This window comes from Pezoporus wallicus, unplaced genomic scaffold (assembly GCF_028554395.1).
Source record: "Pezoporus wallicus isolate ANWC-B61680 ecotype Strahan unplaced genomic scaffold, APGP_CSIRO_Pwel_v1 contig_7835, whole genome shotgun sequence".
Lineage (NCBI taxonomy): Eukaryota > Metazoa > Chordata > Aves > Psittaciformes > Psittacidae > Pezoporus > Pezoporus wallicus.
The window spans coordinates 794,984-822,179 of NW_026636866.1; the positions used below are offsets into that span (position 1 = coordinate 794,984).

General features: G+C 36.2%; 1 protein-coding gene across 2 annotated transcripts in view; it reads right to left on the reverse strand.

The window, feature by feature from the left end:
• Positions 1-688: 688 nt before the first annotated feature.
• USP10 (ubiquitin specific peptidase 10) overlaps positions 689-27,196 on the reverse strand; it is a 51,241-nt gene continuing 24,733 nt past the window's right edge. For both annotated transcript variants that reach the window (XM_057401902.1, XM_057401901.1), the window contains exons 4-14: positions 23,360-24,385; positions 17,534-17,625; positions 15,980-16,089; positions 15,478-15,533; positions 14,028-14,131; positions 13,132-13,231; positions 11,706-11,886; positions 7,931-8,096; positions 5,401-5,545; positions 4,116-4,181; positions 689-1,812 (exon numbers count right to left, since the gene is read on the reverse strand). In XM_057401902.1, the coding sequence (XP_057257885.1) occupies positions 1,625-1,812; positions 4,116-4,181; positions 5,401-5,545; positions 7,931-8,096; positions 11,706-11,886; positions 13,132-13,231; positions 14,028-14,131; positions 15,478-15,533; positions 15,980-16,089; positions 17,534-17,625; positions 23,360-24,385 (2,234 nt within the window). In that variant the 3' untranslated portion in view covers positions 689-1,624. The remainder of the gene's footprint in view (positions 1,813-4,115; positions 4,182-5,400; positions 5,546-7,930; positions 8,097-11,705; positions 11,887-13,131; positions 13,232-14,027; positions 14,132-15,477; positions 15,534-15,979; positions 16,090-17,533; positions 17,626-23,359; positions 24,386-27,196) is intronic.

Below are 27,196 nucleotides of genomic sequence, written 5' to 3' on the forward strand. Positions count from 1 at the left end.
GAAAAAGCCAATGCTGCTTTTCACTGAAGACCAGCACCCATCTCCTGCACAGACATTTAAAGTGAACCACATCTGATCCGAGTATATGCAGCTTAACCTTTAACTGACAAGCTGTGTTCAAATCAACCCTGTTTTCACCAGTGACAACTGTAGCATCTCCCCAGTCAGCACAGAACGCCACTATCATCAAATTAAGGATTAAACAACATACAGATTTTTATCATCACCTTCAGCAGCAGGGAAAGCAACAGGAGCTGGTCAACAACATACTTTTAACCAAAGTTTTCAATGAAAACGTCAACTGGCTAAAGAAGGGAATACTTCAGTCAAGCAAAACAACAACCACCTCAAGAACAACTATGCAGGGCTTTCATGGAGGACACAGAAAGGATTCCTTTTCTGAACACCCTCATGGGTGTTCAGCCCCAGGACCACCACAACCCCAGTACAGGCCCACCTTGAACCTGCAGCTGTTGTGGGTTGACTGCTTCCTCTGCCTTTCCTTCTCTCCTCAAAGGTCAATTCCATCTCAATGCCGAATGGGAACATTTACAACTTCTTGAGACTTTGGAAAAGGAATCTATGCTAATTTGTGGAATGCTATCTACAGCCTGAACGTGTGCTATGGGGCTTCCAAGGGTAGAATTTACACTTGAGGAAAAACAAAACCCACAAACACACACACACCTTAAACCAACTTTGTGACTTTTATTGATGGGCGACAACTTTATACTTCTAGGTATCACTAAACTGTGTACAATTAGGAACTTAACATTATAGGGGAGCAGACAGCAAAATTAAACAAAGCAGACTTAAAAGAAGTATCAATCTTAATTATTTGACCATTTTGTTTTAATTTCATGTACACAGAAGCATAAATGCGGTTTGAAATTTCTTAATAGCGATAAAGTTACAATCACCCATCTATATAGACTAACATCTTAACTCCAAATATTTGATCTGTAATGTGTACTGAAGCAGTTTCTCATCGCACAATTATCAAAATGTTTCTTATTAGGAACCAGCAACTCTGCATTTCATATGCTCGTACATGTTTTGAAGCATGTAGGACCATTTCCATCTCATACACATTGGCTCATTATTTTACCACTTATTAAGAACTACTGGGGGAGCAGAGAGTATTTTTTAGTTTTATTTCTTTTTTTTTTATTTTTTAAATTTTTTTACTTAAGTAAAGATAAACATTTTCACAGAAATCTACAAGTTCTGTTGCTGGTGCAGGGCTTTCTTCTACTATGCAATTAGGAAGTGGGAATCAAATGCAAATCCCCTTTCATTATCTTAGGATTCAGCATTAACACAGATTAACTTTTTTTACTGGGAGTTTTCTTGCATTTTTGTGATTCATGAGACTTTCAACCAAATGACTTCACTCTGCAAAGTCAAAAGTCAACACAAACTACTTTGTGCACAAACCCATGGCAGTTTCCTTTATCATTTGACCCCACAGTTGCAAGGGAAGGAAAAAAAAAAAAAAGAAAAATAAAGGAAGAAAAAAAAAAAGGATTCACTCAAAAGAGCATTTACAGGAGAAAAAAAGTTAGTGAGAGTTGGCATTCTACAAAGCAGGTATCTTGCACACACAGCGTAGAAGGGCAAGGTTTCACAGCAGGTCAACTCGGCGGTAGTACAGGAGGTAGGCTGTGCGTTCTGCAGAAGGCTTCACCACCTGGCTCTGGTTGATCACTTTGACTGCCTGGTCATCGATGCGTAACCAGCCGTTTAGGCCAATTTGGAAGACATCTGTAGTGTAATGGCCACCAGTTGCGCTGTTTCCGTGATGATAGACAACTGCAAAGAGAAAGTCATGATGCACATATACATTGATAAACAGCCACTGGAAAAGTACATAAAGAAAGAGTGGAACTAGATGATATTAAGGTCCTTTCCAACCCTAGATATTCTGTGATTCTACGATTCACAGCATACTCATGGTTTAGCCAGATATGATATTGCTTAAGCAAGAACCTGGGTTTGTTCAGCCTAGAGAAAAGAAGGCTTAGAGGAGATCTTATCACCATGTTCTAGTATTTAAAGGGCAGCTATAAAGTAGATGGAAACTCCCTTCTTACGAGGTCATGTAGAAAAGATGAGGAGTAATGGGATCTCCTGAGGAGATCCCAACTGGGCACTACAGTAAAATTTTTCCCAAGGAGAACAAACAGCCATTGGAATAATTCCCCCAGGGAAGTCGTGAACTCCCCAACATTGGACGGCGTGCTGGGACAATGAGTCTAGGTCATGCTTTGCCAAGGAAAGTTGGACCAGATGATCCTTGAGGTTCCTTCCAGCCTGGTGCTTTATGATTAAATCTTTTAAGTGTTAGTGTAAGTTCCTGCTTACATTTGATGCTATGTAGTATTAATAATGTTTCTCCAGCATACCAAATCTCACAATTCTATGTAAATTCAGAATAAAAAGCATCAAACTGCTTTTTATGATTTCCTAGAGGATCTTCTTGGAAGGATGTGCCTCACAAAGATAATCTCAAACAGTCCAGCACACCTTTGGGAGCTTCCAACAGGAATTGCCACACTTAGCAAGACACTCTTAAGCTAGACATTGGCACTGTGTGCAGAAGACAACAGTATGCTGTTGTAACTATTTGTAAAAATAAAATAAAAACTTTGGGTAAAACTATGTAGTAGTCCAAAGCGAAGAGAACTTTTAAGTACATAATTCTAAGGATGTACAAAGGAAATCGCATGCAACTTCTTCTAGGAGTATGTAAGACCTATAATTAACAAGAACAAATAAAACCAGAAGGAATTGCCCCATTTGACAAGAACAGAAGTATGTAATTATCAAATTCTTTACACTCTTTCAAGACCAGTCAAACTTCAAACTTACTCAGATCTTCCTCACATTTCTAAGAAAATAAACATTTTAGAATAACAAGAGTTAAGCAAAGCAAAAAGGCAGTTATCTACTACAACTGTACCTACTATATCTGTATGTTTAGGGAATTCAGAAAATAATTATTTTACAGTAGCTTAAACCTGAATTACTCATTTCTAAAATTTCGTGTTAGATAATTAGGCAAATCCTGGGTAACAGCTGAAACTCAGTTCTTCAAAAGCTTATTTCAGTAATTTTAAATTAACCTAACAAACTCAGTTTCTGCAGACGAGAACTCCTCTACTGACTCATAAATGAACAATTTTGCATAGAAGGACTTAGAAAAATATTTCAGCAACTCATTTTCTTCAAGCCACCTTAAATGCACTGTCTAAACTTGTCCCATAAAAACCACTATCAAAAAAAAAAAAAAGAAATTACACTGGCAGAAACACTCCTGAATTTCCACAAGACACAGGTATGTTATTTCCCTCTGTAACCTCAGTGGTCACAAAACTGGATCCAAACCACCAAGTCACACAAGGCCACCAGCAACTGGCACAGATCTGGTGGTGCAGAAGCGAAGACCTTTGGTTCTCCACTTTATCCTGAAGCCAACACAAATAAGCAGGTGCAAACTGTGTAAGAGTTTTGAACTTTAGGAAATTCATTACTGCCCAGAGGCTGTTTTGCTCAACATTCAACTGCTGTTTCTGAATTTTATATAAGCTTTCAATATTAACTACCAATTTAAATATTTTGTGTACATCATAGACACATTGTTTTCTCACACAAAAATCACCATCTCCAAGTTAAACTTTTCCACCTACAATACACTATTCATACCCTGCCAGCAACACTCATCTTGAGGGCTCAAAAGGATGCAGAGCCAGCATTCAAACAGTCATTTCAAAGGACACCTGAAATTATTCTGAAAATATGTGGTGTATTTTAGGCACAGTTATATGTCAGCTGTATTTCAGCTTCTGCTGATATTTTTCAGGGTAGATCTGTTATAGAACTCTGGTTTTGCACAATGCTGGATCAGCAGGATATAAATACACATGTAGCAACGTATGTGTATATGTAGGTATTCAAGAAAACCCCGCAAAACAAGATTCTGACACCCACAGGCTACTTCCATGTAATTTAAAAGAATATATTTTATATAACCCAGGAAACTCCAGTGCTTCTACAATTTTATATGCAGAAATTGTATTTGCAATATAGGGACTAGAAGCATATAGATAAAATACCTGCAAAGAGCCTGTAGGTTCTTTGGCCTTTAAATATTTTACTTTTCACACCAGGAGATAGTAGCTCTGGAGGAGACAAAAAGTCACAAAGGCAATAGTTAGCAAGTTTAGAAATGCAATTTCAAACGGATCAATTACTTCTCAGAGAAACCAACACTATCATAAAGGAGAAAATGTAACTAAAACGCCTTCTTTAGACACTAAAGAATGTTCATGGTTCTGATACCTGGTAATCAAGGGAATGAATTCTGAGGTTTACTGAATGCTAACGTAACAGAAGGTTTAAAAATGCCACCAGAAAAAATGAAGGGGTTGGGGAGGAGAAGATGGGGATGGAGCGGGGAAAGATCAGACTATTGTTTCCTTTCATTCCTAACATCAGCCAATGACAAAATCAGTTTCAGATTCCAAATCATACTACAACCTTTTTTGTCAGTCAAGGCAAATTGAACTAGTTCAACAAATTCATATTATTTGAGGAAATTTTTAAAATAAAATATTAAGTAAAACAAAAAGGTACTGTCTGATAATGCACATCTCTGACTTGAGATATCAGTAATCACTAATCTAATTTCTTTTTCCCCTATCAGAACTAACAGTCAATTTCTGAGATGAAAACAAAACACATCTGATTTGGCAAGCTTCAGATACGGGATTACATGCAGACTCACACTTTTCAAAATCAGTATCTCTTAAGATAATTGTTAAATGAAAGAGCTTGGCTGCTTAATCTCTGCTACCTTCAGGCTCAATTTTCTATAAAACACCAGTTTCTTTTTCTCAGCCACTGTATATTACTATAATTTGCCATTTCTCTGAATGAAATCTGAGACAGAAGTATCTAGTATTACTAGGCAACAGCCTTGTATAGGAACACACCCCTCATTCAGCAGGATCACTTCCAATATTTGTCCTCAGTAGCCTATAACCTTATTCCTTAAATCTGCAGGGACTTCTTATTTTGCCAACCCAATGTTCAGGACATGGGCAAGGTACTAAAATCTTGTGCCATGTTGTTCTTTACAAAATGGACACCCAAACTCATACAGAGGAAACATCAGGTTCAGCAAGACTGAACCCAGAACCCCAAACATATTCTTTCTTATAAGGGAGGAAAAAAGAAAAGGCAGCATACAAGATTATTATCTAAATTATCAAGTCTCCAGACAACAATGGGGAAGAAAGCTTGTGCATAAGAAAGGAGAAAACTGAAACACAGATACCCCTAAGAAACACAGTATCATCTTTCCCTAAAGAGGGGAAAATTCTGTTAAAATATCTTTACCTTTACTAATTTCCAGATCAACAAGATACTCAATATTCTTGATCAGCTTCTGACATCCACCAGTCTTCTCATACACAAACCGCTTGAGGTGTAAAACAAGAACAGGAGGGAGTTCTTCTAGTGTCACTCTTCGACTGATCTCCACCTAACAGATACACAGAACAAAGACGAAGAAAACCTGTAATTTTCTGTTAATTGCTCAAAATTACTCCTTTAAATGAGGAACTAGTATTTAACTTTGAATACACGAACAGAAAAAACAAGATTCACTGTTGTAGTAATACTAATTTATGGCAAACACTGCAGTTTATGACTAAAACACACTGAATCTTGAACCAAAGTGGTGTCTCCAAGAACTCAATACTGTCAGCAGAATGTAATGCATCAGAATGACCACAGATATTTAGGTTCTGCAGTACTGAAGAAACACCTTGATGGAGATCCCCCAGGAACAATTCCTTGTGGTGGTTTAGTGACTAGTAATTCTAAGGAAGTTATTATACATTAATTGAAGGTTGATAACTCTTAACACAGGCTGCTGGTTTCAGAGAACCCTGAACTACAACAGACAACTGCACTACACCTCAGGTACCTAATGCAAGAGGTTTTGAAAAGCTACTTTAATTTCTAAAAGCTGGTACCTTTTTACAAAAAGCTGAATAAAAGGAAAAATAAAATGCAACCTAGATTAAAACAATCGGAAAACAGTAATTTTTAGCTTTATCAATCATCCTGAGTTCCCCTTCTGTAAAATGGCAATGAAACTTCTTCAAAACACATTCTGAAAATTACTGTCTGCAAAATCCTGTGCTGCTTGTACAGTTCAACCTAAATACAAGAACAGCTATTTCAACTTGAATTTCTTTCAAAAGAAATCTAAAGGACATTGTGAATGCTTTTATTCCCATCCAGAGTCTAAAATGTAAGCCAGAGCAAACCTCCAGCAACTAATCTGAACACCCATTTCTTCCAAACCCAATAATTGAATTGTTATCAGTAAAGAAGTTAAAACCATATACAGTAAAAACCAAAAAATGGCTAGCAGAACAAGATCTATGTGGTAGATCACGATGACCTTGCATTGCAAATGTTTCTTTCACATGGAAGACAACTGGAGAAATAAATGTTCTCCAGCACTCCTACTGAGCATACAAAGAAGACAAATTTCAGCTATCCATCTTTAGCTTTTCCAAGAAAATGGTCTTTATCTAACTGTATTATAATCTGGATTATTTAGAAAACTTACAGATACAGAAATGAATGTCAGGATGAAGACGAACATCAGAAGAGTTAGAAATGAATGTCAGAATGAAGATGAATGTCAGAAGTGTTAGAAATGAATGTCAGAATGCCTCTTTCCATCCTGCCTACTGAGAGACATTATGAACAGTGTATTGAAAAATTCCATTTGCGTAATCCACGCACACCAGAGATGTTATTCACCAATACATGCCATAGGAAGCAATACCTCAATGGGGAAAAAAGCTTCATGCTTTTCTTCCTTTGAAGTGTTTTTCTATTGCAATTATTACTATTATGCACTGTATTATTTGAAAAACAACACAAAAAAGGTTTGCAGAGATGCATGAGAATATGGAATAAAGTGTCTTGGTTCTTGGAAGTGACAGTGAATCACAGGGCTTGGAGATCTCCACTCCATCCCCTCTGTATCAATGATAACAATTTGTATAATTTCTGACTTCTGTCTCTCCAACCTTCTCTTAAAGCAGTGAAGGCAACTCTACAAGCACCACAGGTAACACCTAGTCCAGGTCCTATTCCTGTTTACTGTCCAAGCATCACTGAGAAAGATCAGCCTTTTCCTTTTCAAAGTAGCCATGACATATAAAGTTTTACATCTGGTTCCATCTCTCTTCTTCCACGTTTTACTTCCTTTTAAAGCTGTGTACAGTAAACCAGTCAGCTACACAGTGCCAAGAACAATACTGAATGGAGGTGTTACAGGTTATTAATCCAGAGAGAAAGATCATGAGAAGTTTTAGGGAGTTTCTACCAGGCCTACCACCAATGAATAGTTTCACTTTTGATTTGTAAGTGAAATTGGTAAATCAAACCCCCTTGAGGAAAGCCACACAGACAGTAACGCAATCGTTCTGCTACAGGAATTTTCTTCTTAAAGCTAGAGTGTGCTTTCAAATGATACCCCGAAGAGCTGCTCCTTTACCAAGAACATCTGGTAATCCCCAGGAATCAGTACATTAAGATCAACTAAGGTATTTAACTCATAATAGCATGAATTATTACCACAGCTCACCTTGGTAACACGCACTCCAGTAAAATCTCCAGCCAGTTACTACACCAACTCAGAAGAAAATGCCTACTTACACGCATGGTTTTAAGAGTATGTATGTGTTCATGTGTAACATGTTTTAGTACCGCAGGATCCTTTGAAGAGGTCAGTACCTCTTTTGTTAACAGTGTTCAACTAATTATTTGTAAAGCAAGAGCTGCATAAAAAGCCTTTAAAAAGCTTAGTATTTGACTGTAAAAAGGGGTCAACAGAACACACCTCTTGCTTGGTTTTTGTGGTGTAACCCTGGACAGATTCTCTCGCCACCAAACTTTCCAATGCATCCTGAACTGTGCGTATCTTGTCTGACTGTATATCCAGTTGCAGGGTGAAGAAAGGTTGCAGTGTAGCAGACTCCTTAGAACTCTGCTGGTAAACAACAGACCTGTGGGAAAAAAAAAGGAGAATATGTAATAAAGCATGTAATAAAGTAATAATATAAAACCTTCAAGTAAGAATGGACTGAAGTCTACTTTAGTAACTTTATTTATAGTTAATCCAAAACAACACACACAAATACAAAGGTTAAGCTTAAGTTTTAATAACCTGAATCCACTTTACTGCAACTTAAATGATTTTCACAACCAATTAGAGCATGAGCAGGATTATATTTGAACTGTTTTATTTATGCAAGGATCAAATCACATACTGGATAAGCACAAAAAGTTTAAAGAAAAATACTGACATTTTTGATAAGGCAGTTAAAAAGATGTGCTTCTGGACTCCTTTTGTGTTAAAGAGTTTTGAAATTATGTTTTCCAACAGATTCTTGGAAGTGCAAAATAATAGTGCTCCTCTAACTGTACTTTCTACTGTAAAAAAAAAAAAAAAATCACACCCGATTCCAGATTCTCCAATGAAAAATACACAACATTTTTAGTAATTTCCCTAAACTCGATTTTACAGTGATTTTAAATTGTTTGCTTAAATCTTGCCATAGGAAATATGTCCCTCGAGGACTGGCATTTCCTTTTTCCTCCCATCCTTTCTGTGCCCAGACTTTGCCTGTGGACAATTTGCACATAAACTGGAATCTTTCGGAAAACTGGCAGGAGTAACGACCTAGGCCATGAGAACATGCTTCCTGTTTGTTTGGTTTTGATTTTGGTTTGAAGGGTATTCAGTTGCAGCATTCAAGTAGCCCGGCTTGGTGACCATTGTTTTGTGCAACGAGCAGTACACTTCTCAGCCCCAACGTCACTGCACTAAATGGACTCTTCCTGCTTTTAATTCTTAAATTTCACTGAAAACCACCCAATATGGCTGAAGAATTGTATTTTCTTTTATTTTCAAGGCAGTGCTTACATTAAAAAGACCCAGCTGCTACAAAAATGTGGTTTTATACAGCCACAGAAATCATTCATTTCTTACATTGTTACACTCGTTACAGTGGGTTACAAAGCTTGAAAGTAGTAAGGTGATTAACAAAGGTCTCCCATCCATGTAGCCATGCTGGAACATCTACAGGTTATGTATGAAATGTTAACACACAGGTTTAATGGCGTACTGTAAAATCTTATCAAAAGCCCTTTGGACTCGGGCAAAGCCCTGAAGCACCAACAGAAAGGCAACATATCTTTATGTTGGCAAATATATATCCTTTAGAGGAAACAGAACATATAAAAAACAGTAGCATCTTTATTTCAGTTTAACACTTCCTTGTTGGCTATATTTAAGGACAAAACCTTCAACACATGGCAAGCACAGTGTTTCAACAAACAAACCCTTCACTGTGTTAAGTCTTGCTGCTTTTGGATATACTTCCCAAACCCTTTTTAAGCTAATCATTATTTAGTGAAATAATCAACAGAAAACAGCTGGAGTTGTTAGAATTTTTCAAGCCCATGTATTAAAGACTTCATTAAGAATTTTCAGACTAATATTCTGAAAAGTTAACTAAAAACTTTCTGAAAAAAACCCAGAAATTAAATTGTAACATATCTTGAAAACATTTCAGTCAAAAAGATATATAAAGATTGATTTCATGGTAAAATCTTTACAGGAGTATGATTTTCTATAACAACATCATTATTATAATGTTTCAACTGGTCAAGGAAAAATTAATCAAATGAATAATGATTCTTGGGTACTGTAAGAACTGTACAGTGAGAATTTCTCAGGAAAACAGGCACTGCGCATTGCTACCCTGTTTAGACTACAACAATGTAATTGATGCATTTTCTTTTAAACAGTGCATTTGAAGGGAGAAGTTGGTACTACTCATGGAAATATTTAGCAGACTTCTAACTGCCCTGTGAGCTGGCTTGCATAACACATATTTGAAACTCACACAAGCTGAAAGTCAAAAAGGGATTCCTGCAGATGGACAAAGCAGATACCGACAACCATGTATCTTTGTACTTACAACATTTAAGTCTCACTTTGCTTAAGGGAGATTTTGGGGGGTTGGCTTATTTATTTATTTTTTTTTAAGCTATCGTACTTAAATATGCATTTAAGAGACAATTAAAGCCTCAAGAGGACAGCCTAAAACTTCCCAAGCCAAAAGATGCCAATACAAACCATTTTTTCCCCCTAGCTGCTTTTCCCATGCAATTTTTCCCCATTTCTGATGCTTTCATTGAGTGGAATTCTACTGGCAGTTCTGTATTCAATCCTTCCTATGTCCACGCTCAGCCTCCGAGGATGAAGCTTTCCAACATCACATGGATACTGTTTCTGAGTGGTGAACTGTGTGATCTGGTTTGGAGGATAAATAAAGTGGACGTGGTGACAGCAGCCAACAGATGTCAGACTGGACCGCGTGATTCTGTTGCTTGCTGCAAGTTTTTGCCTGTTTTTGGTATTACCTTTGCTTTATGTAATTTTCCTACAGAAGACAATGTTCTCTTGGTATTAATTTAAAAACTAGTGGAATTGTGCAGAGATCTAATCAATTCTGACCATGATAAATATAATAAAGGTATTAACAATACCTTGGAGACAGAAAATACATACCATCAATGTGGAATTTTATCAATACATATGAACATCTGTCTGCCAGTTTCTATGGAAAATATCATTTTATTTGCCAGCTGTCTGACTCAAATCCCAGAAGAATAATTTAAGTGCACGTCATGGGCAGAAGGCACTAGCCCATATTATTCACACCTCTAGACTGAATACCTGGCAACATAAGGGAGTCAAACACTAGCAATTAAGTGTCTGTCTCCAACTTAAAAATAATTCTTCAAGTCTAGCATTTGTGTTTTTGAGTATGTTTTTAGCAAGTGTTTACCTTGCTTTCATTTCAAATTACACATTTCTCCAAACAAGTCATAAGGCTTCCTTTCCAGAAAATATTCTTTCAGTATCTACTTTCTGCCTTCATCTGGTATCAGACCTGAATATAAGTAATGTCCCAAATTCTTTTCATTCCTGCAACATCTTGTAGTAATTTACATTTTTCCAAATTTCTCTGGTCTTTAACATTAACTATTACACATAACTTTGCTGCCTCTGGGAAGCATAACTGTCTAAATCACCAACAGCTCACTATTTATTTCACTTTCACTGACTAGATTTAACTCTTAGCAAATCTCACTATGCCCTTGTATCCTTATTTGCAAAATTAATAAAGACTCCTCAGAGCTCATAAAAATTAGGTGGCTCTAAAGCTCTTCAGAATTCTTAATAGATTAATACAGAAAGCATACATATTTCAAACTCTATATGCAATTCAGGGCTTTTGCTGTCTAAACAGTCTATTCTTTTAAGACACTTTAAGAGATTCAGACTCAACAGTAAGTCACAGAATCATGTGATCACTGATCAATCCTTTGATCATTCTGGTCCGTATTCTGAACTCTCTCTTGTATACCAAATGCTTCATGGGAGAATGTTCATCTCTCCTGGCCTGAGCAAACTGCATAACAGTTTCTTCCATCCAGCTATCCAATGGTGAAAAATACAGAAAGTAATGCAGAGGAAAACGTTATCTCTAAAAGGCAGAGCAGCCTGTGATTTCAACAACTTTTACAGAAAAGTACTATACCTTATATGACCACCAAAAATATCAGTAATTGGAGTCTGAACAAAGTCAGCCTGTCGAGTGACTGATGATTTGTTGCGAGGTCCCACTTGCTCCCATTCATCCTCACTGCCTTCCCCTTGTTCATCCTGCTCCTCTTCCTCATGAACAGTCTGAGCCTCAGGGCCATTGGAAACTGAGAGTTCTTAAAGTGAAGCAGGAAAAAAACCCAACCAACCACATTAATTTTTGTACAAATAAAACATGCATACAGATAAAAGAATTTGAAACATAAAATAAAACCCAATATAAGTAATTTTCAGAGGATAGAATGTTTTCATTGATCATGGATTTGAGAAAGTAAATGAGAACTAGCATATTCCAGGCCCACTCTTAGCTGAACACATCCATGCATTAACAGAACGCAGCTCACTGATGACTGTATGTAAACAGATGTAGTTTTCTAGCAAAGTGTGATATATTTTTAGTAGTAAATTCATGGGGTAGAAAATTAGAAAGTCAAGTGTTATTCTGGAAACGTAATTATGCCATTATTAAATACAACTCCTTTTCTGCACAGATATTTTACAGAGAACCCAAAGCTTAGCAAATATTTTCTTTGCAAGTGCCAGTCAGGAGGCTATAAACTGCACACATCTACAGAACAAAACACGGAATGATCATTTTATATCATAAAAAATTTACCCTACTAAAGAGAAATCTGGTAACTAGTGATCTTAATTCTATATTGGGCTAATACGTGGCTAAGACTAACAGTGTTTCGTTTCATTTTTAATAGCAGACCCAGACATAAAGCCACTATAAAATAAAGTGACATTTTAGTCCGCATACAAACTCTAATACTTCTTTAAAGAAAATTTCTCCAATTTTGTCAATTAAAATTTTAAACCAATTTTGTACGCTCTGTTTTACGTTAGATATAAGTTTGCCATTAGTCTAGAATTTTCCACTTCAAAAAAAGATCTTAACAGTAGTTTTAAAGATCGGTGGAAAAAACATGCCAATATAATTTTTAACTACCATGGAGAAAACCAAAACCCCAGTAAATAACTGACATTGCAGGTATTATGAATGGCAGACAAACATATCCACGTTTAAGACAAGATTAGTCAACCTGAGTTGCTTAGTTGAGCTCAGTAAAAATTTGTAATACAGAAATGTGTCATTTAGGACCACCAAGTAAATGGCTTATTATTACTGTCATTCAGAACATTTACAGAATGATTACGCTTTTCCAAGTACTTGAGATCACTTGTAAACTGGACAGAATGGACTCATTTTACCCTCTGGGCAGATTTCAAGAAAAGATTATTTGTTAATGTCCAAGTTCACTAAAACATGGCATTCTACCCCTATCTCAAATCTACACCAAACATTGCTCTATTACAGAACCACACAAAGAAAGGAAAATACAAAAAAATCCACTAACTTCCATTATGTGGAGAGAGAAGTTTCTTTAGGGTCAGCATTTCTTCATGTAGTCCATTGAGGATAAATCCCAAGTATTCTTCAGCATCCTCTTGCCTGCCCTGAATAATATTTGATTTTCCAACTATTATATGACATTTCCATGTTTTCAACATCAGGTAAATGACACTGAACATATAGCTTTCTCCTATTAATTTAGCCAATTAACCAACTACTCAGTTGAAGCTGTAAACTCAAGTAAAGTTTAAATTTTGCTATAACCACCCCTCATTTTTAGACAAAAATAGTCAAAAAGAACCAACACATTACTGGTAAACTACCACGAGAAGTAAGTACACACATAAGCTTGACCTGGAAACAAGCGCTTCTACATTCTTCTCAATACAAATTCAATTTACCATGTCAGTTGGGTGGGTTTTTTGCCATTTCTTTTCAAAGTAATATTAAAAGTTGCTGCCAAACCACAGCCAAATCAAATGATGGTTTGGACTTCTTTAAATTGAAACTAAACCTGAAATAATACCTTGAGGTCTCTACATACCTTTAACCCTTCCAACCTGAATCCCAAGCAGAAATGAACTGCCCATTTCTCAAATATAAATCTATAGACATCTTCCCTATAAAAAGAGATGTTCCATTCCAACCAGTTGTTTTTTCATTATTCTGATATATCAATGTCAGAATAATCATGATAAATTTGTCATATCATGACAAATTTCTAATTAACATTTTCCTATAATTTAAGTCTCAAGACAGTCTAACTTCATTACAATGAACATCAGCTACTTGATTTTCTTGGTATTTACGCAGAGAACCTGATACAGAGCTTTACATTGCTTTAACAATGGTGACTGTCTTGCCATGTAATTACAAAAGTCAAGTATTTGGAGGTCTCACCTTTTCTGACAGACTTGACTTTATAACCGTCAACAGTCTATAAATATATGTAGGTTCAAAGGCAGCTCCTGGTCGGATATCTCTCACAATTTTATCACCTAAAGCTGCAAGGCAAAGGAGAAGTACATATAAATAACGAGATGTAGGCAAGGTTTTCTACATTCTACCTCCATGTTCTCTTCACACTTCACTAGATTTCTGGAATCCAAAATTATTTTTACTAATAGTTTTATTACAGTTTTTAGTGATTCAAGCTCAGAATTCATAGGATATCACACTCTGACATGTAAACTTTTCTTAATTAAAATACATCCTACATCACCCTATGTACTTACAGATAGCCTACAGTATTACCCCTTTACAGTCAACACTCTGAAGATTAACAAGAATATCCACAGCCATCATAAGAGAACAATTCTAGTTCTATTTAAATTTTTTGTACTTTTGTATTCAAAGAACATTTCCTTAAATCTTTTATATATTTGTAATTCTAATAGATCATTTTTCCTCACTGCAGAAGAAAAAAAATCCCAGACAAAAAAGCAGTCTGACAGCATGTTCAACCTAATGATAATACAAGGCCTCACAAACTTGATTTGAAAACTATACGAGACAATAAAATGACCTAGAAGTATAATAAGTTGCATAAGACACTAAGATTTGTTTTACAGAAACAAAACCTAAGCAGCAAACCACAGAAATGTCTGAACTGTTTGGAAATCGCTGGAACAACCAGCTCCTTGTGATATTTTCTTATAATGTTACATAAACACACTCCTGAAACTGGTTTTTATTTCTATAAGTTTGTAATACAAGAGATTTGGTTTACAGATTAGAAAAAAAATACACGATAAATGTACACTTCTACGGTTTTAACAGTGAAAGAGTGCATAGGATGGAGAGCAATTAAAAGCCATGATAACATGTCTGCAGGCAATCTCTTAACTGCTAAAGAGACCTATTATGGCCGTATTTTCTTCCAAATGAATGCAAGTCTTTAGTATTTAAGGAATAATGACAGAATTGAGCAAGTTGATAGGCCAAACAGATGGAAATTTGTAAGGAAGGAAGCAAAGTAAAATCCAGTATCAAATGATTTTGTTAGAAAGGTCATGTTCTTAGAACACAGCTTAACAATTAAGCTAAGCTTCAACAAAAGTTATTCTTATTGCACTTGTACATTTGATCTACCAAACAGAAGAAAAATAATATAAGGTGAAACACCTATGACTTCTTGACATGAACCACCAGTAAGAAAAACTGTTAACACTGGCAGAAAAATCAACCACAAACTTCTTAAGATATCAAGAAACTCCAAAAGTTGAAAGAGCCAAGAGGAGATCAATCATCAGGTTTTTAAAGGTCGTAAGTACAGCACATGATGCAGATCCTTACCCCAAAAGCCTTCCGATCATGATTTTAAAACTTTTCTCCCCCTATTCCCACTCACCTTGTTTTGCTTTAGGAGGTACAGGCATATTAGTGAACTCATTCATTAAACGAACACTGAAACAGAACGGAAGGAATAACTAGACATGAGCAGCAAGTTAAGACTTAGAAGGACAAATAATAAAAATAGATCACTGTCAAAAAATAAGATTGAAGAATATCATTATGAAGCCTGAGCAAAGTTCAGACACAAAAATTAACCCCATGTTGCTGATGAAATCAAATTGTTCAATTAGTTCTTGCAGCTCTCATGGTTCATTTTTGCATATTAAACACCATTTGAAACTGATATTCCTCAGGCAACAGGAACGACCTTCCTTGACTATTCAAGCATTTGTAAAATACCAAGCTCATTATAAAAGCCATGTATTACCAAAAAAACACACAAAAAAAGAAGACTTCTGGATACATATCACCTTTAAAAATCTGCAGTAAACAATCATTCGGTAAGATATTGCTGAATGAGCTTAATCTGATCACAGGCATTTTAACAGGCTACTTACAAACTGTCTATCATAGGTGTTGAGGTACACGGCCGCTGCGATTTTGAATACATTGGAATGGACTTCATTAAATGATACATTGGAGGGCAAGCAACCAAGGCTTGCAGGGTCTATGCAGTGACATTAAGGAAATATTCAAAGAATGCAATCTGTATATTAACCAAGTATTCAATTAATTTAAAATTATATGCAAAGAAAAGATAGCCCTATTAAGTAGGCCCAGTAACTAAACTGGAACAGATGGATGGACTTTCATCACAACATTAACCATCAACATACAGGAGTTACACTAAAAAAAAAAAACCCTATCAATTTGTAACATGCTGTGATTTCACTGACAATAATGTCAAGATTTTAATTTAAGGGGAAACATTAAGTCTAGGAACGGGAGAGGAAAAGAACTTTCATAGGAAAGACTTAACAACATAAACAATTTGAAAATTGGCAAGTGATTAACATGTTTTCTGACAAGAATGGCAGCAGCCACCTGACAGGATTCAGAAGTTAAAGATGATGATTCTCCCCCATAACCAAACCACAGCACAAGCACCTGCTGTGATGTAAGACATTCTGCACTACAGAGTTTGGAGTGACCTTTAAAACTGCAGTGTGTGTTGGGAGGACATCCTTTAGAAACAGAAATCCATGCTACTGAACAGAGGAAATGTATTAGAAGACCTGAGGGGTAAGGAAATTACAAAAAAGGCAGTGATCTCAACAGCCACAGACATATATTAACTTGATCGCTACAGCACCCAAACACTGAGGTACAAATTCTCATGTAACATTTTAAGACTTTAAAAATGGGAGCCAATACATGAGTGCAGAACTGGTTGTCACTGCTCACAATCAGGTTATTACGTTCTGCAATAATTAGTCTTGAAACTGATCTTAGTGTTTTTCTCTAGCAGTATTGTAAGTTAAAGTATCTAGATTGTCACTTGGAGTGAGCCACTGCTAACATAGGAGATACACATATACTAATAAAAATATTATTGAACTATCATAATACAGCACTGAAGAAGACAGATTTCTGTTATGCAAGTTATTTTGGGGGGGGAATACAATTCTAATAAATTAAGAGTGAGCTAATCTTCCATCCTGCTGCAAAACCATTAAACACTACATTTACAAAAATATGACTGCAACAGCCTCCTCGACAGAAAAACAAGTGATCCACTTACAAACTGCCAAAAAAATAAAACCCCCTAAGAGTAAGAATAGTTACTTTTAGTAAAAAAGAGAAATAACCACTTAAGTTTATGCACAAAGACACGTGAAATTAGTAGAAAACACAAGGTTTTCATTCGCAAGAAAGTCCTGAAATAATCTGACAGAGGGAATAAACAGGATTGTGCAACCAACTGCAGGGGGACCCTGAGCACAAAACACCCCTGGATTTCTAGACACTACCCTTAAACACTTTAACCACAGGTGTAGGATATGGAAAGACAGACATATAAAATACTTACCAGAATAATCCAGAAAAATTCTGACAGACATAATATAAAGGCTTTAACTTAAGTGTATTACTTTTTCCCAAGGTAAGGATACAGCATTGATGTAGCACCAGTTTCCTTTGTTGATCAGTCCTCGCGGTTGCAAAGACACTGGTTTATGTATTAGTCTTATATTTTCCAGTATTTCTACAGAATGAGAAACAGCAAGTTGAGCCTCAACAAAATGCACATACGAGCCATCAAAACAAGTATCTGTTGCTGCATTACAAAATAATTCAAATAAATCAACAAGACTCCCAGAAACTTCAGCAAGTAATTTTTGCTCCATTTAAACACTGCTCATATTTCAAATCAGGCATATTTCTTCAGCCAAAGACAGAGTGGAATTTGGGTCAGAAGGATGCTGATACAAAAAGTAAACATCATAATTCCAAAACTGGGAAGACCTGTTTCTGTTTTCCTAAAATCAGATACTTCTATTTATATAGATATAAAAATCACATTAGCTGTAATCCCTTGCCACCACTTCTATTAAGTATTCCCCAAAGTGCTTTGCTTTGAAGAGATGAAGCTGACTTGCAGTCTCCATTTACAAGTTTCAACATACACTATCTTACACAAAAAAAAAAATCTTAGTGCAAACAGGACAGGCAGATGTTAATGTGATCTTCAAAACAGCATGTTTTATTTACCAGTTTAAGACTTCCAAAATCTCCAAGATAACAGGCTCACATTATACAATGCCTACTGCTTTCAAAAACTTCAGCAATGGCCCAAGTTTAAAACTTAGAAACCACTGCACATAAATAAGTCTGCCTCAGTCATGAAACACACAGCAACAGGGGGAGTTTTTCCAGGAAGTCTGACCTGTTATTTAGGTACCTAAATAAAAACTGTTTAAGGAAAATATTGGATCTGGTATATTTTCAATTTGCAAACTAAGGACAAGAGGCATACAAGACAGAATTAAAATCACAAATAAACATAGCAATTGTCTAACAAGGGGGATTATCCTCATAATTATTCTTGTAATAAACATGAGCCTCTAAAGCTCTTATATGCTGTTGCACAAACTTAAGAGTTTGTTCACTAGAAGGACTACTTAAACAGGCAAGAAAACATGATATAGATGAAAAAAAGCAGATTCACTGAACCACAACTAAGCAGAGGAGGCAGCAGAATTACAAACAAAATCCATGTCCTTCTACTTCCAAAATATCTCTTTACCTATGTTATTTCCTGCTGACACCACCAGTTCTAAATAAATAAACCCATACAAAAAATAGAACATATATAAAGTAGTCTTCTATCACATAAAGAACCTGCCACCTGAAGGGGCAGACAGCAAAATGATATTAGCAAGATGATGAAAGCAAGATGTTAGGAAAATGATGACAGCAACATGTTAGCAAAATGATGACAGCAAGATGTTAGCACCTAGTGCTGATGTAGATTAAAATTCTTCTGTGAGTATTGAAATAGATGTTGCCAATTACTGCTCAAGTATCTCAGAGCATATTGTTAAAGCAGCAGTTTGAAACATGATGCACACACATACAATCTTTTTGTTAATATAACTAAGCAGAGTTGAAAATTAGGATTAAAATAATGAAGACAGTATTTGTATTTTATACTGATGTCTCTTAATATCTTTTTCTATGAACTGTACTTTCCCCCATTTTTGTATTAAAATATTGCTAGGACCTTTAGCATCCTCTTGTGGCCACAAACGTGCTTGGTAAGCAATGTTTAGAACTATTACAGTGAGTTTTGTTTCATAAAGAATTGTTTTGTGTACAGCAACTGCATTCAATACCACGTTTTAATTTCACACCTAACATTTAAACAGTATCTTAATGAATTTTCATGTGAGTTATGATTAGAAATATACACTTAGAACCATGAGGAAACCTTCTTAAATATTTCAAAACCTGAAATTAAAAAGCACAGATCACTTGTTAGAATGAATTCACATTCCCTTTGGTGCATATTGACTGTGGCCTCCATTCAAAAACACATCTGGAACAGTATTACCATGTTTAGAAATTTCTGTTCATAAATATAAAATATTTTGCTAAGGCTCGTTTCACAGGGTGGTGTTAATACAAATACCTGTCAAAAACAGACAAAAGGGTAATTTCCTCATCAACGCAAGTCCAAAGTTTAATAAAAGAGAAACCATGAGGATATGGTCTCCACGCTGAAGAGATACGTGTTACAACTTGGCAATTTAACACTTAGATTGAGACCATTATTTGGCAAATGCTATGTACATTGCTAATATTTCTCTTCAAATCTGGACAATGCCAGGAAAACACTGATGGATAATCCACCCCAAAATCAGTTTCTGCAGGAATACAATTTGATGATGCAACAGACTAACAAAGCCGCTTATAAAAAAAACCCAAACGTTGCATGCCTCCATTCCACGACTACTTGCTCTAGTGCTTACCTAGATTTATGAATAAGAAAACATTTTCTACTGTCTAACATTCAAACACCTTTGTTACAAATTAAACTAAGTAATTCTTGCGTTGTTCACTGCAGTCCTGGGAGAGCAGTTAATCCGCCACCTACTTTATGAATTTGCTACATATTTGAAGTTACATCCACAATCACTCCAGAAATCTTGTCTGACATAAAGTAAATCCAGATTTTCCGTGTGTGCTAACGGATTACAGTTTTCAGATCTTAATTCTGTTTTCACTGATGCACTGTTACATCATGCCCAAAGATGGCATTTCCATCGAGTCCACAACAGCCAACAACAGAATTTATTATCTTCCACATTATCCATGTAAATTGGTATTAGACACACTGGAAAAAAAAACCTTTGCCTTCTTCAGCTTTACCAAGGACATTTATCAATTCCCTAGATTGAATTCCACATCTTTTTTTCCTCTAATACTACCACCAACCATTCCTCACGCTTTACACTCCCATTTGATTTCTGTTCTGGTGTATACTTCCATACTTGCATTTATTGGCTTCCCCTCTTTCTAATTTAACATCACACCAGATTTAGTCAGATCTTAATTGTTTGTGTTCTTCATCTGAAATTCTGCCTGCTGTAAACAAGTTTTACATGCATTGTTAATTCCATCATCCACAATAAAAAACACTGCAAGAATATGTGATTCAGAAAATCTTTTTAAGCTTTTCCTGTTAAAATTTTTCCTGAAGTGACCAAGAACACTTAAAAGAACAGCTGGTTTTCCAACCACTTATTTCCTTAGCTTACTTGGAACATTATATAAGGCATTATTAACCATCATCAGGTTACACATCAGAGGGTAGTAACTATGAAATGTGGCAAGTGAAGCCCAAGTCTTATTTTTCTTTTTACAAATTTATGGCCTTATGACCCCTCAGAAACAATTATGTTTGTCCTTGTGTCTAAACTAGGCTAAGGTGTATAATTAGTATAGTTGTCCCTTTCTAAATAGGCAAGTGCTGTATGTGTACTTCTTTACCATTCTGATGTTACCTGCCTTTAGTTTTGCCAAATAAACATCAGTGGTTCATAGTCTCCTTCAGAAGTTGATTTAACTTGCTCAGTGATATTGCACATGAAGCTTCTCACTACACACCTTAGCCACCTGTTAAAATTAACTCTTCAGTGGTGTTTCTCATCAACATGAAAATTGACTGGTTTATTTTCTACTCCTGATCTTCATCTCCTTATTTTGTGTAGCTTTTGTTTACATTTGACAACAGCATTAAACCATCTTCAAGGTGCCTGTGCCTCATTAACCTCTGTTGTAATAACTGCTGAAATTAAGGCACAAACCAGAAATGTGCCTTCTTGTGGCCTGATAATCCGATTCAAATAAAAGCTGTATGGGGGGCCTCAGAGCTCCAACATTAAGTCAGAAAATTTGCTAGTTTTGCTTGCTAAAATCAAAATCCTTTAGGCCCGGATTTTACCTGTGTTTAGCACCCTATGGCACTTGTGGTTAAAAATTCTTTCTCACTGGCATGAGTTGAAACTGGTGAATCCTCAGCAAATCCAATAGGATCTCAACTCAGCCACACAGCAAACAAGGAACACAATCAGCAGCTACCTATGAAACACATACAGGATTGCCATAGATCCCTACACAATGGTATTAACCTAGGGAGATTTAATATCTACAGGAGAAATGAAATATGTACAAAACAGAGAAATTATCAGCCTGGAAATCGTAAATTGAAACTCACACTGCAAACATACATTTGTGAGTGTGGGTGTATGAACAAAGGCCTGATGCACCTACTTTCCAAACAGAATAGAGAATGCTAAAGAAAGAACAGACCATGAAGAAAGTCACCTTTTTCCACAGAGCAAAGCACCTATTACATGGCATTCAGATCCCAAAGTGAGCATTTTAGACCAAGATTAGTAGCATCTGAATTACAGTAATATAACTACCACCTAAATCAGCAACAATGGAAAGGATCTGTGCTCAGATTATTCCTCTGCAAAACCAACTAGCTAACAATGAAGGTGCAGAAGAAAACTGTCTAAAAATTACATCACTATTTTAGTACACTGAAGATGAAACAAAAAGCTCTGCTCCCACCTGGTGGCAAAAAATAGTACAAAACCAGTAGAACTCTAAAAAGTTAACTTAAAGCTGAAGCAATTTGGATAACATTAAAAAAAAAAACCAACTTTTTCTTCTATGGCAAGCAATTGCAGCTTTACAGTTGTCACAAAACAGTTTTAAGTTAAAATACATTAACAAATGACGGCTTAATATTTTAAGAGTACAACATACTCCACATGTATGGTTTTATACAAACCATTATCACCTGATTATACATATTCTTTTTAACAGTAAACTGCATTTGTGACTAAGTGAAAAATACACAGAAATACAAATTATTCTGACAGCTTTCCTCTCAACAATTTTAAGTAATGAAATCATTACTGGGTAAGGAAAGGAAAAGAGGCAAGCATATACTTCTGGGTATTCTGTACAGAAATACCAAGGTCAGCCCCTGGTTAGAATAGAAAACTTGAAGCTGTCACACACGAAAGGCCACTGTACTTGTATGTTAGCTTGTAGCAGGAACAGCAGGACTTTGCACAAACCTTTTCACATACAGACTACTTCACGTAGTCAAAATAATAGGTTTTGTTCCATGAGTCAGTTGTTAAGGAAATGCAAAATGCAAACAACTGGATATTTTTCCTCATGTTTTCTGACTGAATCAGCAAAATACAATCTCATGCACATTCTAGTGTTTCTCGTTAGAACCACAAATATGACAGGACCAACAGTCAAAGCCTTTTTATCACGCACTGCCTTTCCTCATGTACCCTCTGGACAGTTCCTTATGTTTTTTTCTTGAACAGACAATATCTAGCATTGTTTCTTAATAAAATGATATTGTCTATAATGGTTAATTCTTCAAAAATTTGACTGACAAACCTCTCAACAGCATGTTAATAAATAAAAAGAATTACTTCCTGATTTAGAATTTCCTATTTAGATGTTACATTTAAGCTACTGTTAAGTACCTAGGAATTTTGGTTACTCTGGCATAAAAATACATTAATACTCTTTCCTTCTTGTAATGAAATACAAGATTGTAAATACTAGATAATACAACACACAATTTTGAGAACAAGCTTTTCTAATCTATTCTCCATATTACACACCAGTCTATTTTAAATCACAGATCAATTAATCACACAGTTTGACATTGTAGCAATAATTTTATGGTATCCAGGACAACAACATGGTAATGTCTCATTGGGATGTTTACTTGGGAACAAATTTAAGCTTTAAATTACATCTTTCATGCAGTGTTTGAACAGACATCTTACTAAGAACATTAATAGAGGAATCTTCTCTACTGATAACGCACACTCCTGTTTACAAGGGGAGTTAATACCCTTCCAGTGTAACATCCACTCATGTATTAACTATACCTGCAATCTTTATGGCTACAGGATCCTCTGAAACTGGAACAGGTCCCTCTTTGACTTCAACCTGTTTTTCAGGGACCAGAGTAGATGTGGCAGGAGGGGTATACTTAGTCTCAACATAGACCACAGATGTGGAAGCAGAGGGCTTGGAATTGTGAAAAAGACTAGCCCACGATTTTGCAGGCTGATTAACATGGACTGATCCTGCAACCGGGACTGTTGCCTCAGTAGTAGGTGAAGCTTCCTCAGGCTTAGCTTGGTCTGAGTCAGTGCTTTCCACAGTGTGCAATTCTACCCCATTGGCAGCTGTGTCCTCACCAGAGGATTCAAGTGTTTGTCCATTAGTAACGCCAAGATTTTCAGTAGTATCAGTACCAGCATAAGACTGTACAACAGCTGTCCTTAAAGGGCTATCTCTGCCAGTCTCTGAGGGGATGCAAAACTGTTCAGAATTAGTAACACAGCATACCTCAGGCTGCCCTGCAGTCCTGGTATTGTCTAGTGCGCTAGAAACAGAATCGTCAGAGACAGTTTCATTAATGAAGTCCACAGAGTTGTCCGGGCTATTGCAAGTCCTTGGTGTGGCGAGGGAGGGTATGTCTCCTGTCAGTTCCGAATCCTCTGTGTTTATATTATTTAGTCCCGAGGAATTTGCATGGCCATTTACAAGAGCTTCTGCAGGAGCGATGCCATCACTGACATCTTCCAGATAGCTGTAGTATCCAGGGGGTCTTTTTTTCTTCTTTTTACGCTCCCTTTGTCCAAGGCCTCCAGACAAGCCATCATTTTCAGCGTTAGAACCGCTGTCCAAAGTGAGGCTTGTATCAGTGAACTGGCAGTCAATGGAGTTGTAGTTTGTTTCACTGAGAGTATCGTCAGGGGGTTTCTGAGCAGGTGCACAACTGAGAATGAATTCTGGAGCCTGAGGATTCAAAGTACTTGAAATACTGTAGTCTGTGTTACTTAGTACAGATGACTGCGTCTCAATCACTTCATTAACACCAAATTCAATTCTTTGGTACTCTTCCCCTGGACAAGAGACAGAAAACCCGAGTCAGTGAATGACATCTAATCAAAAACTTACAAGATCAAGAAAACAAAACTGTATTTTTCTACATCTCAGAAAACAAACTACATTCCCTCAGATTAAAATAATTTTTATTCTCCATCTCAATCCTGAAGACTTTTTCAAAAATATCATTTTGTTAAAGAAAACAGAGTATGATTCAGATTTTCTTAAATAGGATATGTAACTCCCCAAACCACAGGACTGCTCCTCCAAATAACTAACACCTATTAAATTCACCTATTACGAAAAACTCCTAAAGCCAAATGACTTTATCAACAGTCTGTATTAACTTAATTACCAGATAATTGCATATAAAATACAGTGCAGTATTATTCCCACTTCTTCTAAAGCCAGTCTTTACCTGTTTCACTTTTAAAATAATTTCCACATGTATAGTTTGGTGTTGCGGGGGGGGGGGAGGTTGAGTTTTCCTGGTGTGTAAAGAGTTACCATAACCCTTAACAAATGAGCAAGTTTTCATTAACTGCATGGAAACAAAGCAATTACATCTTTTGAAATTCTAGGCTCATCACTAACTTATCACAGTCGAATTTATTACTATAATATGACATACATGACAATTTTATGACAAAAATATGTAACAGACTTCAACATCATGATGTCAGCATTCAACTTGTACATACAAGCAGTACTGAAAAATTTATGAACACGTTTGGTTTTGATTTCTGTTGGGGTTTTTTATTTACCTATGTTGGAACTTTGACATGCTCTTTACAGGAAAGCTAAGAAATATTCCTCTGGCAGGCTGCAGTACCACAAAATATTGTCAGTCACTAAGTACTGCAATCTCATGGAATTTAGTTTCATAATGCATGTGTGGGAACTAGCAACACTGAATACTTCAGTTACAGCTATTTTCTTAACTATCAAATAAAGAGGTAAAATTGATGAAACTGAGTCTCAGAATGCTAAAAGTAAACTCATGTTTTAGTACTTGAACGTTTTGTAGGTCTCTCTAGGATATGGATGTTACTGTCTCAAAGACATTATTTTTACTGTTTTCTGTTTCCTCAAATGGGGGCGCTATAAAACACATTTCAGATTTTTAAGACTGTTACTAGAGAACCAAACAATACGAGATACTATTTCCAAAGGAGTACAAGTAGATACACCACTGAACTTTGAGGATTTTGTGCAACTTGCATTACGCAAGACACATCAGCAAATGCATACTTTCAAGCGTAACACAGACACTAAAAATGAGTGGTTTTAGATTTTTTTGTTTCCTTTTTTACTATATTTTTTTTAAAGCAACAAAAAACAAGCAACAGTTCTTAGGGGGAAAGAGTTACTCACACACCTAAAGAAATAATCCTATGGGAGCACAGAGGCTAGTGGAGAATGTTTTGATAGGTAACAGTAAATGCAACCGTTCTGAATCTCTCCAAATACTTTCTAGAAAAGTCTGATGAAAATTACAGCTTTAAAAAATAAATTTGAAGAAAAAAAAAGTCAGAACAAAACAAGCTACAAGGTACATATTTAAAAATATCCTATGTGTGCTGAGGTCTGACTTACCTATGTAATACCAACATACTATGAATTAATGAACAAAGATATGTAATACAGACGTTAATTGCTTTTCTGCTTTGATCTGCGAACCTGAGAAGTAAACACATTTCATGTATCAATTTCAATCCTGCTGCCAGTCAGACTGAAGGAAGGAAACAAACAAAAAGATGAAGAAAACCTCTCCATACCCATCTGACTTCTTCAAATCATATTAACAAGAGTCCGAATTTCAAATCTGCTTCACCTCTACACTACACTTGCCATTAATCATCATATAACACCGTATCATGTCATCATATAACACCATGCCTGTCAATCCACCATTCAGCAAGTACTTCTCCAATCACTGATTAGCTATCACCAACCAGAAAAGAGGGCTTAAGTTTCCTTTGATAAAAATCAGCGGCTTAAAGGCAGGGAGGTAGGAAGCTGCTACTTGATATGCACATAAGAGGGAAGGACTGTGAGATTTCAGGCATCACCTAACTGGTCAGCAGCAGCACTAAATGGGCTATCCACATTGTACACTGCCTGTCCTGTCAGGATGCACACAGCTCAAAACCAGCCACAGCGTCATCTACTTCAACTGCAGGCCATGATGTTTTAAGGGATATGGAACACAAGTATACAACAAAACTATTCCTCATTAGTTCCTCTACTTACAGAGCAAGTTTTAGTTAGAGCATAAACCAAGAGCTAGTTCTCTTATCCTTTGTTACAACAGTACAAAGCACAAGCGACAACTGGCAATACCTTATATTCCTCCAGCCGTAATAAGAATGAATTATTGGGCACACTTCAAAACCCCACCAGTGCAAAATAATCTGGGATTTGTGCTTCTTTTCCAAAATCCCAGCTAAAAGAAAAAAATAAAATAATAATTGCTTTGAAACAAAGAATGTGGTTTGCCTTCATGGGTGAGTCAAGTCTACCACAACCAAAAGTTGACTTCTGTGTTCCTCTCCAGCAAGCTTCCAGAGCTTGTGGTACTGAAAGCTAACAGCAAAAAAATTAATTCAGTCAAGTATTTCTTTCCTGGTTTTAGTGAATTTTACAGCGTTCTGTACTCTAAACAATCAGAAAAGCCAACTCAGGACAAGTGAGGAGCAGAAAACAAAACAATTATGTCTCAATTATGGCACAGTTGTCATTTAGCTGAAAGTACAACATGAACATCGTAGGCTAAAATGTTGCCAAAAGCAAAACTGCTACTCTAGCATTTAACATACAAATCAGGA